Source organism: Moschus berezovskii, chromosome X (assembly GCF_049115385.1).
Source record: "Moschus berezovskii isolate FMDL1 chromosome X, NW_MosBer_1.0, whole genome shotgun sequence".
NCBI lineage: Eukaryota > Metazoa > Chordata > Mammalia > Artiodactyla > Moschidae > Moschus > Moschus berezovskii.
In genome coordinates this window covers 92,020,706-92,040,586 of record NC_142488.1, presented here as the reverse complement: position 1 = coordinate 92,040,586, position 19,881 = coordinate 92,020,706, and the positions used below count along the sequence as shown (strand labels likewise).

The following is a 19,881-nucleotide window of genomic DNA, read 5'->3' as shown; positions in this document are numbered from 1 at the left end:
AATTAACATATAAGGTTGTAAATAATTTGTGTGATGGTGCCCTAGCCTCTACTATATTTTATTGAAAGAAAATGACCTAGCTTGCCTGGACCAGCAGCATCAGCATCACCTGGGATCTTGTTTGCAATGCACATTCTCAGACCCTGCTCCAGACCTACTGAGTTGGAAATTCTGAAGGTAGGCTGCTAGCCATCAGGGTTTTACAGTCCTCCAGGTGCTACTGAAGCACACTGAAGTTTCAGAACCACTGCTTTAGAGCAGTGGGGGAAAGGTTTACTACACCCACTGCAGGATCATCCTTAATTCACTGACTTGGTACTGTTGCAGGTAAACTAAACAGGGTGGTAAGATCCGGACTTAGGAAGACCCTGGAATTCTCAGGGGCTTGAGACACAAAGAGGGGTGTGTTAGTGTCCTAAGGTTACCATAACAAATTGCCACAAAGCAGATGGCTTAAAACAACAGAAATACATTATCTCACAGTTCTGGAGGCCAGAAGTCTGAGGTCAAGGTATCGGCAAGGGTGGAGCCTTCCAGAGGCTCTGAGGGAGAATCTGTTTCACGCCTCTCTCCTAATTTCTGGTGGTTGCTGTCAATCGTTGGCATCACTTGCCTTGTAAGTATGTGATTCCAATCTCCATCGTCACATAGCATTTTCCCGTCTCTTTCTGTGTCCTTTCTCTTCTCATAAGAATACCAGTCATACTGAATTAAGGGCCCACCCTAATCCAGTATGACCTCATCTTAACTTTATTATACCTGCAAATACCCTACTTCCAAATAAGATCACATGTACAGGTTCAAGGGGTTAAAAAAAAAAAAACAGCATACGTTTTCAGGGGGACAAAATTCAGCTTATAACAAGGGGCAAAGATTCAGGGGTGGAAGTGACAAGTGGATAAAAACCTACTTCCGAAAGGATAAAGTCATCATGATACCATGCATCAGTTCAGTTCAGTCGCTCAGTCGTGTCCGACTCTTTGTGATCCCATGAATCACAGCACGCCAGGCCTCCCTGCCATCACCAACTTCTGGAGTTCACTCAAACTCATGTCCATTGAGTCGGTGATGCCATCCAGCCATCTCATTCTCTGTCTTCCCTTCTCCTCCCGCCCCCAATCCCTCCTAGGATCAGACTGTGATGAAAGCTGAGCACCAAAGAATTGATGCTTTTGAACTGTGGTGCTGGAGAAGACTCTTGAGATTCCCTCGGACTGCAAGGAGATTCAACCAGTCCACTCTAAAGGAGGTCAATCCTGGGTGTTCATTGGAAGGACTGATGCTAAAGCTGAAACTCCAATACTTTGGCCACCTCATGCGATGATTTGACTCACTGGAAAAGACTCTGATACCATGCATATATGAAGTTTAAAAACATGCAACAATTCTATTGATTATAGGTTCATATATTTGTAGTAAAAGGTATACATAGGAGTGATGCATGCATATGTAGCATGCAGAAAGTTGTGTATGAAAACAATAAACTCTCTAAGACAGTGGTTAAATCTCATGGAAGAGAGGGAGAATTCAACTGGGGAGAGGTATATTTGGTTTAAATTTTATTTGTGATCTTTTTTTTCTTAAAATGGGTGATGCTTGCCTGGGTGTTGTAATTTCTGTACCTTTGTCTAGGTCTGAAATATGTCCTCCTTTAAAGAAATTTGAAAGAAAAAATGGACCTAATATCTGGAACTTACTGAAGGAAAAATGTAAAGTGCTATATGAGCAGAGTAGAGGATCAGAGGAGAGTACCAGGAGTTTGAGGGTAGAAGGCCTTATTTCTGTATTTAGTTAAGTCCACTTGAATCCTCGCTAGTTAGTAGCAACACCTTTTCCTAATTTCTGTGCTAGTTCATTTCATATCCTCAAGTATATTAACATTATTTATTTATGAGTGTATCTACCCCAAAGTGTGAGCTTCTGAATAGTTGAGAACTTAAGGCTTCTATTCATCTCTTCTAAAGCATTGTGGTTTCTTCATAGGTGCTTGATAAAGGTTTGTTAAAGTGAAGTTCAGAGAAGGTAATAGCAACCCACTCCAGTACTCTTGCCTGGAGAATCCCAGGGACAGTGGAGCCTGGTGGGCTGCCATCTATGGGGTCGCACATAGACATGACTGAAGCGACTTAGCAGCAGCAGCAAAGTGAAGTTAGTATAAGGTATCCACAACCCTTTTCCGTGTTTCTGGTTTTGACATTTAAAAATGTATTATCACATAGTAACACAGAGTATTCCTTATGGCTGGAGCAAAGAAAAAAGGCACAAGGCCTTTTGTCACTGTTGTTTAATGAAAGAACAGTCCGAGTAGAAATTTATCCATGTAGTGTCACTTGAAAGGCTTCAGATTGGTATTGGTTGTTTGGTTCATGCCATGCTAGGAGTGTGTGTGTGTGTGTGCATTTGTATTTCTGTGTGTGTGTGTGTGCACGTGTTTGTATTTCTGTGTGTGTGTGTGTGCACGCATTTGTATTTCTGTGTTAATATAGTTAATGTAATTCAATCGTGTCCAACTCTTTGCCCCTGTGGACTGTAGGCATCCAGGCTACTCTGTCCATAGGAGTGTCTCACTGTCCCAGTAAGAATACTGGAAGGAGTTGGTATTTCCTCTTCCAGGGGATCTTCCCGACCCAGAGATTGAACCCGTGTCTCACAGGTCTCCTGCACTGCAGGCAATTGTTTAACACTGAGCCATCCATGTATAACTGTAGTTAATATGAAAGGCCCTTATGCGGGCTTAAGAATTTCTGGAGGTTCACTTTAAACAAAAAACACCTCTTTTTGAGATAAGCCTTTCTTGGTGCATGCTCTGAGTCCATGTCCCTGCCTCTCATTATGGTCCAGGTACCTAGGACCCTGAATTTACTCCCCAAGTGGTCCCATGTCCCCAGCCCCAAAATGTATGTGTGCTCCTCTTCATTGAGTCTGTGCCTCTAAGGGTTGAGCGGCACTGTTAGTGCTATACTATTAGGACTGAGAGGAATCTAAGAGGTGGTGGCTTTGTATACAGGCAACAGGACAGGTGGGCCACATTATCCACATAGATGTACATGACGCCTCTCATGGTGAGGTAGGAAGCTCAGCCTTGCTTCACTGAAGGTTGCTGAAGCTCTAACATATCGGGCTTCTCTGGGTCTCTGAGAGATGGTCCCTAAATCAGGTCAGGGACAAATCCTGCATTTTCTGTTACTCTGGATGTTTGTGGGTTCCCCTATTTTCACATGTGTCAAATATGTTCTCACTGAGTCCCTCAACCATGAAAATTTTGGGCTTCTTTAGGAAAAGACCTATCTTGTACTTCTCTGTCTCACCCAGAAAAAGTTAGGATGTTTTGATATTTTCCTTGGCTTTGGCTCCATCTTCTGAAAGGATGTGATCCAACACTCTCCTTTTATTCCACTACATGGGAGATGACCATTGGGAGAGAAACAAAGGGGTAGGGTGGGTGCCAGAGTAAACAGTTTTCTGTAACACTTAGGGATATTCCAATGATACTAAAGTCAGTGATGAAGAATCACTTGTACTCTAAGCCCACTATTTTCAGATGCTTATAACTCCAAGCAATACAACTGAGTACACGTTCACAACTCTAATGTGGCAGGATTCTAAGATAATGATGTTTTGTGAAATGTGATATTATCAAGTCCTCTGTGATGTGAGTCACATCATATTGTAGCATAGGTTTTGAGGCATGAAATTTACATTTCTTAGAAGTCTAAGCAATGGATTATGTGTGTTTAGAGACGAGGAATTGATTTCACCACCAAATCCATGAGTTTAAAACTATTCTAAGAGGCATCTATGAAGTGATGGGACCAGATGCCGTGATCTTTGTTTTCTGAATGTTGAGCTTCAAGCCAACCTTTTCACTCTCCTCTTTCACTTTCATCAAGAGGCCTTTGAGTTCCTCTTCACTTTCTCCCATAAGGGTAGTGTCATCAGCATATCTGAGATTATTGATATTTCTCCCGGCAATCTTGATTCCAGCTTGTGCTTCTTCCAGCCCAGCATTCCTCATGATGTACTCTGCATATAAGTTAAATCAGCAGGGTGACGATATACAACCTTGACACACTCCTTTTCCTATTCCAGTCTGTTGTTCCATGTCCAGTTCTAACTGTAGCTTCCTGACCTGCATACAGGTTTCTCAAGAGGCAGGTCAGGTGGTCTGGTATTTCCATCTCTTTCAGAATTTTCCACAGTTTACTGTGATCCCCACAGTCAAAGGCTTTGGCATAGTCAATGAAGCAGAAATAGATGTTTTTCTGGAACTCTCTTGCTTTCTCCATGATCCAGCGGATGTTGGCAATTTGATCTCTGGTGCCTCTGTCTTTCCTAAAACCTGCTTGAACATCTGGAAGTTCACGGTTCATGTATTGCTGAAGCCTGGCTTGGAGAATTTTGAGCATGATTTTACTAGCGTGTGAGATGAGTGCAATTGTGCAGTAGTTTGAGCATTCTTTGGCATTGCCTTTCTTTGGGATTGGAATGAAGACTGACCTTTTCCAGTCCTGTGGCCACTGCTGAGTGTTCCAAATTTGCTGGCTTATTGAGTGCAGCACTTTCACAGCATCATCTTTCAGGATTTGAAATAGCTCAACTGGAATTCCATCACCTCCACTAGCTTTGTTCATAGTGATGCTTTCTAAGACCCACTTGACTTCACATTCCGAGATGTCTGGCTCCAGGTGAGTGATCATGCCATCGTGATTATCTTGGTCGTGAAGATCTTTTTTGTACAGTTCTTCTGTGTATTCTATGTATTTCTTGGGAAATAAATGGGGAAACAGTGTCAGACTTTATTTTTTTGGGCTCCAAAATCACTGCGGATGCTGATTGCAGCCATGAAATTAAAAGACGCTTACTCCTTGAAAGGAAAGTTATGACCAACCTAGATAGTATATTAAAAAGCAGAGACATTACTTTGCCAACAAAGGTCCATCTAGTCAAGGCTATGGTTTTTCCAGTGGTCATGTATGGATGTGAGATTTGGACTGTGAAGAAAGCTGATTGCCGAAAAATTGATGGCATTTGAACTGTGGTGTTGGAGAAGACTCTTGAGAGTCCCTTGGACTGCAAGGAGATCCAACGAGTCCATTCTAAAGGAGATCAGTCCTGGGTGTTCATTGGAAGGACTGATGCTAAAGCTGAAACTCCAATACTTTGGCCACCTCATGTGACGAGTTGACTCACTGGAAAAGACTGATGCTGGGAGGGATTGGGGGCAGGAGGAGAAGGGGACGACAGAGAATGAGATGGCTGGATGGCATCACCGACTCAATGGACATGAGTTTGAATGAACTCCAGGAGTTGGAGATGGACAGGGAGGCCTGGTGTGCTGTGATTCATGGGGTCTCAAAGAGTCAGACACGACTGAGTGACTGAACTGAACTGAACTAAAGAGGCACCTAAAGTTTGGCTCTTTTTCTCTCCCTCTTATCCAATATATTTACTCTGGTGCCTTTCTTTCATTTTTCCCACCTTATTTTAGACCCCATCAATTCCTTATAAATTATGAACTATTTCGTATATACAAAAGATAATACAGCATATATGTAAGGTATATCATAATAATATAAAAACCTGTATGTTGCGAGCGAAATGACACAAAGACAAGACACACAAAAGACAGACAAAGACACAACTCCGGCCAGAGGAAAAATTCTGCGCAAGCCCCCTTGCGGTTTATTTTTATACCCCGGTAGCTGGACACATACCAAAATCTAAGCAATGCATTCTTTTACCAAACAAGGACAAAAAGCCAAGCGCATTTCAAGGACGGGAGGAACAAAGGGAGGCAGTGACCACAGCATGTTTACTAAGAAGCCTGCCCAGAACTCCAGCCTCTTCCTTATTTTTAAGGAGGGCACGTTCCCTCGTATGCGAGCGGATCATTAACCTTGGATATTGTGTGCAGGCTTCTTGGCAGAACATCCTGTTTGCAAGCATGCTCTGCCCAAGCAGAGAGTCTTGTTTGCAAGCACATCTCTGCTTCCTTAACCATTCTCTCTCGTGGTCACTGTCAGGCTCCTATACCTGTATATCCACCACAAAGCTTGAAAATTAGAACATAGCCAATGCTTTTGAATCCTACCTGTGTCCTCCCTGATTCACCTTCTCATTCCTTCCCAGAGGTAACAGCTATCCTGAACTTTATTAATAATTCACTTATTTATACATTCACTGCATGGAAATGTCCCTTTAAATTATGTTATTTCTTGTCCATTTCAGACTATATGTAAATGTAACTAGATTTATTACTTCTCTTTCTCCCCTCCCCTACCACCCCGTGTTTGTGAGATTTATCCATATTTATATGTACAACTGTAGTAATCAGTTTTCAATGCTGTACAGTTACCCATCATATGAAAATCCCACAATGTGTCTATTTCCTGTTTACGGACATATGGGTTCTTTTCGTTTTTATCTTTTTGCAAATTATTGTGCAGTGAACTTTCTCATTCATATCCCCTGATGCCCATCCATGAGAGTTTCTCTAGATTCTCAGTTGAGGGCAACTTTCTACACCACGCCGCCCCCCAAACAGGGCTACATTTGATAATGCCTGGAAACATTTTTGGTTGTCATAACTGAGGATGTGCTCCTGGCATCTAGTGAGTAGAGGCCAGGGACACTGCTAAACATCCTACAATGCACAGGACAGTCCTCCACAATGCAAAATGATCTGTTCCGAAATGTTGAGAAGCCCTGATCTCGAGTACATGCCTAGACATGAAAGTCCTGGATCGTAGTGTGTGTCCAAGTTCTGTTTCAGGGAAAAGCCAATTCTGGCCCCATGTTGGAACTGTTACTTTGACTTGCTTTTCATTGCTTTTATTTATTATAATCACACATAATGGCTGCCTCTGAGACTCCTGCTCCTCTGCCTAACTGTTAAACTAAAGTGCCTTTTTCAGGACCCTGTTCACCTGTGAATGACAGGAAGGAAGAAGTTAAACATCCCCCGCCTACGGCTTGCCATTCTAAAAGATATTTACAAGATTTATGGGTTTTTCACTTTGTTTCCTCACCTCCTACCAGATGATCTATAAAGGAACCTGGCATCCAGACCAAGATAAGATGGTTATTTCAAGACATTAGTCTGCCATCTGATAAGTCAGATGGCTTTCCGAATAAAATTGTATTCCTTGCATCAACACCTTATCTCTGATTCATTGGCTCATCATGCAGGGAGCAGAGCAAACTTGGGCTCAGTAACAGTTCAACTGTACTTGTTGTTTAGGTGCTAAGTCGTGTCCGACTCTTTTGTGACCCCATGGACTGTAGCCCACAAGGCTCCACTGACCATGGGGTTTCCCAGCCAAGACTACTGGAGTGGGTTGCCACACCCTCCTCCAGGGGATCTTCCTGACTCAGGAATCGAACTTGTGTCTCCTGTGCCTCCTGCACTGCAGAAGGATTCTTTCTTTACCAGCTAGCTGTCGGGGAAGCTCCTTAGTTCCCTGACCAGTGACCAAACCCGCGTTGCCTGCATTGCAAGGGGGGTTCTTGACCATTGACCACCAGGGCAGTCTCAGCAATATATACTGGGCTTCCGTGCTGGCTCAGATGATAAAGAATCCGCCTGCAATACAGGAGACCTGGGTTCAATCCCTGGGTTGGGAAGATCCCCTGGAGGAGGGAATGGAGGATTCTTTCTTTACCTGCTAGCCGTCAGGAAGCCCCTTATTTTCCTGACCAGTGACCAAACCTGCTTCCCCTGCATTGCAAGGTGGGTTCTTAACCATTGACCACCACGGAAGTCCCAACAATGTATACTATATGAGGCCATTTTTAAGGGCCTTCCTGGTGGCTTAGATGGTAAAGAATCTGCGTGCAATGCAAGAGACCCAGGTTCGATCTCTGCATCAGGCAGATCCTCTGCAGAAGGAAATGGAAACCTCACTCCAGTATTCTTGCCTGGAGCATTTACAAAATTAAGAAACAGGCGTGCATAAATAGATGATAAGAATATACAATACAATTGGGGGTATGAGAAAAATAATGAGAGACTTTGGGGGTGGTCATTTTTATTTAACTCAGGTAGTTATAATTTACAGAACTATTTTCCTGAATGATACCACATAACTGGCATAATCAGGAGGGTGGGAAGCGAGGAAGCCACTGGACTACCCTGTTTCTACTGAGACCATCACAGATTTTGGCTGCGAGACCACACTGACTCCATCTATACAGTCAAAGTACATGTCTCGTGCCTTGCCTTTTGATACCCACAAAGCTAGGAACTGTACCCTGGGACCTCTATTATCACTGATGCAAAAGAAGTGAAATTTTATGAGTCCATGCTCACTAACAGAAAACAGAAACCACAGAAGAAGCATGGACTACACCTCGCTTCTCCTTCCAAGTCTCATGGGTGTTTCTTACCTGCTTGGCAGAGGCTTCTATTCGTGGAATCCAGGCCATTGGAGGCAAGAGTTCAGGAAATGTAGACTTGATTTCCAACCTCTATCAAGCTTTACTTGGTGTAATTGGGATTGGGATGGAGTCAGGTGAGCTGATCTATGACATTTGCCACAGGATGTAAAACTGAAGGTGGAGATGCCAGTTAGGAGGCTATTGTAGTAGTCCACCTGAGAGATGATGGTATCTTGGATCAGGGTGACAAAAGCAAAGGTGTTAGGAAGTGGTTGGATTTACATTTTACTCAGAAAACAGGACTTGCCTGTACATTATGGCTGCTGCTAAGTCACTTCAGTCGTGTTCGACTCTGTGCGACCCCATAGACGGAAGCCCACCAGGCTCCCCCGTCCCTGGGATTCTCCAGGCAAGAACACTGGAGTGGGTTGCCATTTCCTTCTCCAATGTGTGAAAATGGAAAGTGAAAAGTGAAAGTGAAGTCGCTCAGTCGTGTCCAACCCATAGCGACCCCATGGACTGCAGCCTACCAGGCTCCTCCATCCATGGGATTTTCTAGGCAAGAGTACTGGACTGGCTTGCCATTGCCTTCTCCGGTACATTATGGCAGGGTTGAGGAAAAGATAAAAAGTCTGAGGATTAATACTTCCTTTCACTCCTGTCCTAGACATCCAGCTGTCTTAGCAAACCCTCAAGCCTGGTTCAGGAGCCCCTCTGATGTATATCACCATATCATGTGTTTGGGAATTCCCTGTTTCATCATCTGTATTTCTACTACACAGTCATTTCCCCAGGAGTCGATGTATGTGTGGCTGTACATGGCACAGTGGCTGGCATGGTGCTCTCTCAATAAATACTTTAATAATGATAAATAAATACTGGATCACCTTGAGTTCATCAGCACACTAATGGTGAATTTTGTTTATTTCTGGTGTTGCCTGTACTCCTATGTATACTTTTACTACAAATATATGAACCTCTAATCAATAGAATTGTTGCATGTTTTTAAACTTCATATATGCATGGTATCATGATGCTTTACCCTTTCGGAAGTAGGTTTTTATCCACTTGTCACTTCCACCCCTGAATCTTTGCCCCTTGTTATAAGCTGAATTTTGTCCCCCTGAAAACGTATGCTGTTTTTTTTTTTTTAACCCCTTGAACCTGTACATGTGATCTTATTTGGAAGTAGGGTATTTGCAGGTATAATAAAGTTAAGATGAGGTCATACTGGATTAGGGTGGGCCCTTAATTCAGTATGACTGGTATTCTTATGAGAAGAGAAAGGACACAGAAAGAGACGGGAAAATGCTATGTGACGATGGAGATTGGAATCACATACTTACAAGGCAAGTGATGCCAACGATTGACAGCAACCACCAGAAATTAGGAGAGAGGCGTGAAACAGATTCTCCCTCAGAGCCTCTGGAAGGCTCCACCCTTGCCGATACCTTGACCTCAGACTTCTGGCCTCCAGAACTGTGAGATAATGTATTTCTGTTGTTTTAAGCCATCTGCTTTGTGGCAATTTGTTATGGTAACCTTAGGACACTAACACACCCCTCTTTGTGTCTCAAGCCCCTGAGAATTCCAGGGTCTTCCTAAGTCCGGATCTTACCACCCTGTTTAGTTTACCTGCAACAGTACCAAGTCAGTGAATTAAGGATGATCCTGCAGTGGGTGTAGTAAACCTTTCCCCCACTGCTCTAAAGCAGTGGTTCTGAAACTTCAGTGTGCTTCAGTAGCACCTGGAGGACTGTAAAACCCTGATGGCTAGCAGCCTACCTTCAGAATTTCCAACTCAGTAGGTCTGGAGCAGGGTCTGAGAATGTGCATTGCAAACAAGATCCCAGGTGATGCTGATGCTGCTGGTCCAGGCAAGCTAGGTCATTTTCTTTCAATAAAATATAGTAGAGGCTAGGGCACCATCACACAAATTATTTACAACCTTATATGTTAATTTATTTGGGGCTGCAATAAAGGATTTAAAACAGGCTTGACAAATAGCTGAAAGAAATCCCTTTCAGTGACAGTAAGGTGGGCCAAAATAAACAGAACAATGATAGATTTGAGTCAGTGTTATTTATGCGAAAACAAAACACTGCAGCTTATTAAGTTCAAACAAGCTTTTATTTCCAATGTGAACAATACTATCAAATTATCTGTAAAGTCAGATGTCAGTAGTTAATATCACTTTGGGGCGTTGAAACTTTGAAACAAAATTAGTATTTTGGGCTAATGAAAACAAGAATATCCGTGAAGAACAAATGCATCTTTTCTTTTGCTGTCTGCTTCTTCCCACTGTAGGATGAATAAGAGCCAATTAACAAGTGTACCCCAATAACGTGCACCAGTGACTTTCTAAATAGGAGTCAGTACTATGTACATCTACTTTCTCAATGAGGAGAAAACAAAATGCTTTCTTCTTGTAACCCAGACCCTTGGTGATCAGGGTGCACATCATTTTGTCACACCAACCTGATCTCCCTCTTGCCCACCACTATAAATGCTTGTTTGTTTTCATGAAAGGCCACTCTGTGATTGATAACCAATAATATTACTATGACTGATTTTCTTTTCTTTTGAATAACAAATCTAAATTGAACTAATATTTGTGAATTAATCCTGAGATGCAGTGCTCTTGACACCCTTAACGTCTTACTACTTTGTGAGGAATCACTTTCTCAAAGTCATCGTCAGTACCAGAGACTACAATTCTGTGGCCAGGCGATGATGATACAGCTAGTGCACGACCTAGTCACTTTAGCTGCTGCTTCTGGTGACGATTCTCTAAAGAAGCATTGGTCTCTATTTCCAGGTCTGATAAATTTCCCATCTGTAGTAGGCCTAAAGCTACAGGACAAAGGACTCGTGGCTATAAATGAAATACATTTCAGAACATACTGCCGCCTACATTATCTAGAATACATTATTAACAATAAGCTGTTTTTCCAAAATTAAATTTCAACAACTTTCTTATTTATTTTACAGAAGAAAAATTAAAAATATAAAGCTGTTAGTAACAGGTATGTGTCAGGAATGGTTACGTCATACTAAAGCCTATACAATAATACCTGTATTATCCAGAGCTGCCCTTTGCTGCGACCACATCCATTTAGAGTCCTTCTCCAGGTTTTTCACTTCCATCCTCTTCCTCTTCATCAGTGTTTTCATACTGATAGTCACCCTCGTCATTAGGGCAGAATGATGCAGACTCTGGGGTCAAAAGTTGGCGGGGAAAATATCCCAACTTAAAATCAGCAGCAGAGTCTAGGCCTGAGAGACGAGAAATATGTTTAAAGAAAGAAAAAACAAATAATAGCTGGACATGTTTCTACCGGTTGATACACTTCTAGCCCCCCACCCCATTTCTGTTGCCTGACAATTTTCACAAAGGTTTTCCCCCTCTTTCCAGTAGGTCTCACACAGCTATGCTGCTGCTGCTGCTAAGTCACTTCAGTCGTGTCCGACTCTGTGTGACCCCATAGACGGCAGCCCACCAGGCTCCCCCGTCCCTGGGATTCTCCAGGCAAGAACACTGGAGTGGGTTGCCATTTCCTATGCTTCTGATTATTTCTGGCCCCTTTGGAGAAGGGATCTGAATCATCTGATACTGATACCATTTTGCATGTGTCTGTCAGAATCCAATGGAAAATGTTCGTTTGATTTAAAGACAAATTCCATGGGGAAGCTCACGGATTCCTCAACTGCTGAAAAGTAGCCCTGTGCTATGTCATCATTTTCTCAGATCCTCCTACCGAGAATCTTCACATTTTTTAAAGCCGTCGACCAAAAGGGAGGGATGCCGTTTGTTTGCCCCTAGGCTGGTAGAAGGCAGCATGCTTTTTCTTGAGACCATAAAGGTCTATAGAATTGGGCTTCCACTTGTGCTGCCTTCTAATTGTGCCTGGAGGTTTTCGAGAGCTCTGACCCGCTGCTTAACCGCTAGAGACCTGCCTTTGAGCTGGATGGCCCCACAGGGGCCGCAAGGGCCTAAAGGCTCAGCCACCGCTTGCCCGCCTCAGCCCCTCCGGGACCACAGGCCTCGGCCTCCCAGTACTCAGAGGCAGCAGTCAGGACCTCGCTCGCCCAGAACTCGGCCTCCACCGCCGGTTCCTCAGCCTTCTAGGATGCAACCCCCTCCGCAGGATCCCGCAGCTCCCAGGGTGGAGCGCCGCCCCCCCCCCCCCCCGCGCCGGGTACTCACCCTGCAAGACTCTGCCTCCCTCTCCCAGGGCTTCCTGCTCCTGAGGAGGCACCGGACCTTCTCCAGGGTCCGAGGGTGCTTGGGAGCAGCCCCTGGCCATCAGGCGGTCAGTGCGCGGCCGGAACAGGACATATTTGTTGTTATGGAAATTGCGTAGGAAGGAGTCGACCTGACTCCAGAACATGGGCTCAAACTTCTCCACAGAGAACCCAAGGCCGGTACAAACTGCCGCACCCTCCCGCTCATTCTCGTCGTCCTCTTCTGTGTCCTCCTCCTCCTCGCTCTCTCCAGACAGGTGCTCCTCCTCCTCCACGTCCTCCAACTCGAAATCAATCTCACCCTCTTCCTCATCCTCCTCCATCTCCTCTCCATCTTCCTCCATCTGCTCTACATCTTCCTCCATCCCCTCCTCCTCTAACGGCTCTCTACCACGTTCCTCTTCCACTGCGGCCTGTGGCCAACCCTGCTCCCCCGGAAGGGCTCTGGAGACCTCCAAGGAAGCCAGAAGAGCCGTGGCCTCCGCAACTCCTTCCATCCCCTCCCAAGCGGATGCCTGGACCCCAAGGAGACTGGGAGCCTGCAGTGACGTCTGTGGGGAAGATGGCGGCCGCCGGGCTGAGTGTCGCGCCGAGGAGACGCTGTTGGCAGTTGGACCTTAGGGTGGGGGTGGGGGCAGCAGAGACGACGGCTGCGCACGGAACAGGAGTCTGCGAAGGTGCTGGTGTGGGCGCCCCCGCGACAGGAGCGGCAAGGGTTAGCGAGGCTGAGATGGCGGCGGGCAGGCGGGAAAGACCCTGATGGGCTGGCGACGGTAGGTGGGGCTGGAAGGGTCAACCGGGGACCACTTCCTCCAGCGCCAGCTCTAAGCTCATTGCCGGGAGGCAAGGATTGGCATGACCGCCGTCCAATGAGTGATCAAGGCTTTCAGACTGCATGGAAGCCTTCCAGCCCCAGGTCATACTTTGAGCCCACAAGAGTCCCTTCCTTTACATTGCACCATTGCAAAAACAAAATGGCAATGTCCCTACAGGGCGGCACTCTGGGGTATGGGAAGCTGGGTGTGGTGCCCAGTTGCCACCCTGTGACAGCTCAGGCCATCAGGGATACGCTCATTTTTAAAAGCTAATAAAGGCTCGCTAAAGCCTTGAGAAAGAACATCACAAGAAAGAGATGGAGAAATTGGAAAACATAACCTGAATTAAACGGGAGCACTGAATATGAAATAGAAAAAGTGAAACAAGCTAGATAAAAAGTTAAAGATCATCATATAGTCCGGTTGTTTTTAAGCATGGCTGCTCATTAGAAACACGTCCGTAGGTTTGGAGAATAAAAGCAATACCGTGGCATGTTTCAAAAAATTCTGAACCTGTATAAGAGACTGCAAAAGAGACATAGGCATTTAGAACAGTCTTTGGGACTCTGTGGGAGAGGGTGAAGGTGGAATGATTGGAGAGAATGGAATTGTAGCATGTATATTATCATAAGTGACCAGTCCAGGTTCGACGCATAAATTTTCCTCTGTTCAAAAAAAATAAATAAATAAAAAATAAAAAAAATTCCAAGATAATCCTGATATGTGTCAGGATTTCAAAAAGTGATTACAGATTTTTCCATTAAATGGTAATTTTGGTGATATAGAATTCTATTACTTTTCTGTTGACCAATCATGTTACAATGGTATTAAGTGAGTCATAGTTGCATACTCACCAGTATGTATAATATATATACTTTAGAAAACGTATTGTTTGCCTAACTAAAAAATTTATGACATTTTGATGCCTCTTGTTTGACTTAGTATGAATAGAATGATAGATTTCTAATTTTTAAAAAAGGTGTGCAACAAGCAACAAAGGTTTACTGTATAGCACAGGGAACTGTAGTTCCTTTGTCAGTCTCTTGAAATACCTATAATGGAAAATAATCTGAAAAATAATATATGACTATATGTATAACTGAATCACCTTGCTGTGCACCTGGAACATTGTAAGTCAACTATCCTTCAGTAAAAAGAATATATAAAGAAGAAGAAAAAAAAAAACCCGAGAACGTGTTTAGATCACATAGGAGCAACTGCTGAAACCTCCTGTGAGAGACAGAAAGAGAATTTGGAGGTTTTAATGTTATTAAAGGTACTTAGAAAAGAACATACACGTTGACATGGATGCAGTGAGAATGGAGAGTGGAAGGAATAAACCTAGGAGCTGAAAAGGGATTCATCAGGGCTCCCCAATTAGTTCAAAATTCCAAGAAATGAAGAGAGACTTCATGACTGGGCTAAGCACTTGCTCTGCACTAAAGTGGGACACTCCACTCCTCCCAAATTCGTATGTTGAAACCCTTACCCACTCCACCCCACCCCCAGGTAGTGGTATTTGGGAGTTAGTGCCTTTGATAGGAGACACAGTGAGGATAATCACCTCTTCCCTACGTAGAACTTATGCATTATGGGTTTCACCCCTTATATCGGCCTTGCTTTGTTTTACCTAACTCATAATCGATATTTTCAGTGGGGATAGTCCATTGGGTCCCATGTTATCAAGCCCATTTCTAAGTGACAAAGACTCAATTTAACTTTATGAGCCATATGTCAGAGTGCCTATGCCCGCTACAGGATATTTTAGGACAGTGGCTGCTGTGATCTGGAGCACTGAAACACCGCAATAATAAAATGCTTAAGGCAAATAAATCTATTGGCTCTCTTCAGTAGCTCCCTTAACACTATAGGGGCATCTTTTAAAAACTTAGTGGTATCTTCAAGAATTCCTCTATTTTGTGCCCCAGTATTGTTCAAAAATGTTTTCCTACGTGATGCAGTTTAGCAGATGTTGAAATCAATTCCAAATCTATTTGTAGAAGTCTTAAGCCAATAATCACTTTTTATCTTTAAAAAGTATTACTGCGCCATTGTGGTAAATGTCACCTTTTTAAAGGGTATACTTCACAGGCATTTAGTACATTCACAATGCTGTTCAGCCATTCTCTCTGTTGTCCCCAAGTAAATTATCACTCGTAAAGGAAACCCCATGCCAGTAATCAATCCTTCTCCATTTCCCCCTCACTGCAACCAGGCTCTGATAACCACTAATCTGCTCTTTACCTCTGTGGACTTACCCTTTCTAGAGAGTTGACAGAAATGAAATCCTACAACATGTGACCTTTTGTGTCTGGCCTCTCTCATTCCTTTTTACGGCTGAACGCTATGCCTTTGTACAGAGGGTCACTTTTGTTTATGAATATGAAACAAGGTGAGGACAGGCTGATGGATACTTGGGATGTCTCCCATTGGGTTATGGTTAATAAGGCCGCTACAAACATGGGGATAGAACTTTTTGTTTGAATAAATACTTTCAACTCTTGGGCATGTATAGCTAATAGTTGAGTTGATGAGACAACCATAGGCTTTTTAACTTTTTTCAGGAGCTGCCAGACTGTCTTCTACAGCAACTTGTTGTCCTTCAGTCGCTCAGTTGTGTCCGACTCTGCGACCCCACGGACTGCAGCACGCCAGGCTTCCCTGTCCTTCACCATGTCCATAAATGAGCACTAAAGTAAATGCAATGCTATCCTCTGTTTTGTCATTGGTGTTAGCATTTTAAAAGTGTATTACCACAGAGTAACATGCAGTATACCTTATGGAGTGGCACAGGGCTTTGTCACCGTTATGTAAAACAAAAGGGCAGTCCAAGTAGGACGCTTGCTCCTTGGAAGGAAAGTTATGACCAACCTTGATAGTATATTAAAAAGCAGAGACATTACTTTGCCAACCAAGGTCCGTCTAGTCAAGGCAATGGTTTTTCCCGTGGTCATGTATGGATGTGAGAGTTGGACTGTGAAGAAGGCTGACCGCCGAAGAATCGATGCTTTTGAACTGTGGTGTTGGAGAAGACTCTTGAGAGTCCCTTATACTGCAAGGAGATCCAACCAGTCCATTCTGGAGGAGATCAATCCTGGATGTTCATTGGAGGGACTGATGCTAAAGCTGAAACTGCAATACTTTGGCCACCTCATGCGACGAGTTGACTCACTGGAAAAGACTCTGATGCTGGGAAAGGTTGGGGGCGGGAGGAGAAGGGGACGACGGAGAATGAGATGGCTGGATGGCATCACGGACTCTGTGGACATGAGTTTGAGTGAACTCCGGGAGTTGGTGATGGACAGGGAGGCCTGGCGTGCTGTGATTCATGGGGTCGCGGAGAGTCGGACACGACTGAGCGACTGAACTGAACTGAACTGAATGTCATTTGAAGGGCATCATATTATTTCTGATCAGTTTGTGCTGTGCTGTCTATCTTTCTGCTAAAATTTTGTCTTTTAAAGGCCCTACGTGGCCTTCTAGGTAATCTTACTGGGGTTCACTCCAGTAGGCAGAAGGCACATACATGACTCACTTTCAGGTAATCCATTTGGGCCTTGGGTTTCTGCTGAGACTTCTTGGATAACACCCTTCAACTTCTTACAAGGGCTTTTTTTTTTTTAAACTTTAAGGATCTCTGGGTTATTGGCCCAGATCTTCCTGAGGCCTAAACAGAATATAGTCACACCCTTGACTTCATCTCTACACCATATTTTCCCAGAAGACTTCTGGATTTGACCTTTGCCCAGAAGCTTTCTCTTAACTTTCACATCATTTGCTATCCAGGAGAGGCTGGGGATTTTCAAAGTAGCAGGTTCTGTCTCCTATTTGTTTAAAAGAAATCCCTCCTTCAGTGAAGTTCAAATTTCAGTTACTTGGCATGTTTCAGTCTCTTTTTCTTTTATCTAGTTAATTTAAAAACACAAAGCTATCTATAACTGGAATATGTTAGGGATAGTTTGGTGAAACTGAAAACATACTAGGAGAACTGGAGTTTCCAGGGCTGTCCTCTCCTAGGCCAGGTGCATTAGTTTTCCGTTGTGAAATAGGAAAATCAAATTACCACGTAAATAGTACAAAGATCAAACTTCAGTAACATACTAATATAGTCAAGAGAGTACCATCCCATTGACTTTTCCATATTCTGATGGTTAGGAGGAAGTCACAGCTTCAGCCCAACTTAAGGGAAGGAGACATATGAGAGTGTGAATAACACAGAGGTTGAGGGTCACTTAGGGTCTGTGCACAGTACCTGGACTCCTCAAAGTTCTGTTCCAGCAAAGTGGGGAGAGCTCGGCCCCCAACACAGGCCACTTGGTCCACATCCCGGGCCCTGGACACAACCTCTTCCCCTCTCTACTCACTCTGAGCTTCATTCCTCACCTCCAGAGGCTTCACATGCCATATATGGATACTGAAGCACAGTTGTCTCCTGTTCCCCAAATACAGCCACCACCTCTCTGTTACCTCCCAGTCCTGGGACTATAACACTGGAAGTGCCATCCAGCCCTCAGAAGCACAAATTCAGTGATGAGGAGCACGCAGGCTTCTCGGAGCTTGGGGTCCCTTGGGCACCAAATTCAGGGCCTCTGATACAAGATTGCTGGGAGAAATATCAATATCCTCAGATATGCAGATGACACCACCCTGATGGCAGAAAGTGAAGAAGAACTAAAGAGCCTCTTGATGAAAGTGAAAGAGGAGAGTGAGAAAGTTGGTCTTAAAGCTCAACATTCAGAAAACTAAGATCATGGCATCCGGTCCCATCACTTCATGGGAAATAGATGGGGAAACAGTGGAAACAGTGGCTGACTTTATTTTTCTGGGCTCCAAAATCACTGCAGCCATGAAATTAAAAGCGCTTACTCCTTGGAAGGAAAGTTATGACCAACCTAGATAGCATATTAAAAAGCAGAGACATTACTTTGCCAACAAATGTCTGTCTAGTCAAGGCTATGGTTTTCCCAGTGGTCATGTATGGATGTGAGAGTTGGACTATAAAGAAAGCTGAGCGCCAAAGAATCGATGCTTTTGAACTGTGGTGTTGGAGAAGACTCTTGAGAGTCCCTTGGACTGCAAGGAGATCCAACCAGTCCATCCTAAAGGAGATCACTCCTGGGTGTTCACTGGAAGGACTGATGTTGAAGCTGAAACTCCAATACTTTGGCCACGTGATGCGAAGCCCTGAGTCATTTGAAAAGTCCCTGATGCTGGGAAAGATTGAGGGCAGGAGGAGAAGGGGACGACAGAGGATGAGATGGTTGGGTGGCATCACCGACTCGATGGACATGGGTTTGGGTGGACTCTGGGAGTTGGTGATGGACAGGGAGGCCTGGCATGCTGCGGTTCATGGGGTCGCAAAGAGTCGGCCGTGACTGAGTGACTGAACTGATACATGAAACAAGTTTGGAGGCAGGCAGGTGGGTTCTCAGTGTGCACATCCCCTCGATTGCCCTTGGCTATTTGCAGAGAGATGAGGCTGGAAGAGGGTAGGAGTGGAACCTCTAAAGCATGGGGCCTATTACAAGCCCCTCTAACCCGGATCTCATAGCAGTACTATGATCAACAACCGGTTCAGCACAGGCACTGTGACAGCCAGCCTCTAAGAATGCCCCCAAAGATCCTTGCCTCCTGGTGTTCATGCTCTAGTGTAGAGCCTTATCTCATTTAATAAAGATGACCAAAAGACCCTGATGCTGGGAAAGATTGAGGGCAGGAGGAGAAGAGGGCGACAGAGGATGAGATGGTTGGACGGCATGACCGACTCAGTGGATATGCGTGTGAACAAACTCCAGGAGATCGTGAAGGACAGGGAAGCCTGATGTGCTGCAGTCCATGGGGACACAGAGTCAGACACGATTTAGCAACTGAACAACAATGTGACCAGCCATTTGTTGCACAGCAATAGAAAAGTAAAATACGTGCTGGCATTGAGAGTAGGGTTTCATGGTAAACAACAGGAACGAAACAAAGAAAGGACTTTGAGAGTGTATAGTGGTAGTCAAAGATGCTTTGAAGAGCACCTTATCAGAAGCCCGGTTGAGGGCAATTGTGGAGGCTGCCAGTGAAAGGGAAATAGGGAAAGTGCTTTGGAAACTGGAGGAAAGGATCCCTTTTTATATTTTAGCAGAAAGATAGGAGAAAGCACAGCACAAACCAATCAGAAACAACATGAGGCCCTTCAAATGACATCACGTGGATAAATTCCTACTTGGACTGCCCTTTTGTATTTTTTAAAGTTTATTTTATTGAAGTATAGTTGATTTACAATGTTGTGCTAATTGCTGCTGTACAGCAGAGTGATTCAGTTATACATGCATATATATACTTTTTCATATCCTTTTTCCAGTGTGGCTTATTATAGGATATCGAATACAGTTCCCTGTCCTATACAGTAGGACTTCGTTATTTATCCATTGTATATACAGTAGTTTGCATCTGCTAA

General features: G+C 44.2%; 1 protein-coding gene and 1 pseudogene across 1 annotated transcript; both read right to left on the bottom strand.

The window, feature by feature from the left end:
- Positions 1-10,507: 10,507 nt before the first annotated feature.
- Positions 10,508-19,871, bottom strand: LOC148773379 (uncharacterized). The gene is made up of 3 exons (XM_088833681.1): positions 12,584-19,871; positions 11,451-11,652; positions 10,508-10,677 (listed from the first exon to the last, which is right to left on the bottom strand). Exons 1-2 carry the CDS (start codon positions 13,116-13,118, stop codon positions 11,492-11,494), a joined length of 696 nt encoding a protein of 231 aa, XP_088689807.1. The 5' UTR covers positions 13,119-19,871; the 3' UTR covers positions 10,508-10,677; positions 11,451-11,491.
- LOC148773380 (nucleosome assembly protein 1-like 1) lies at positions 11,510-12,486 on the bottom strand (annotated as a pseudogene).
- Positions 19,872-19,881: the final 10 nt, after the last annotated feature.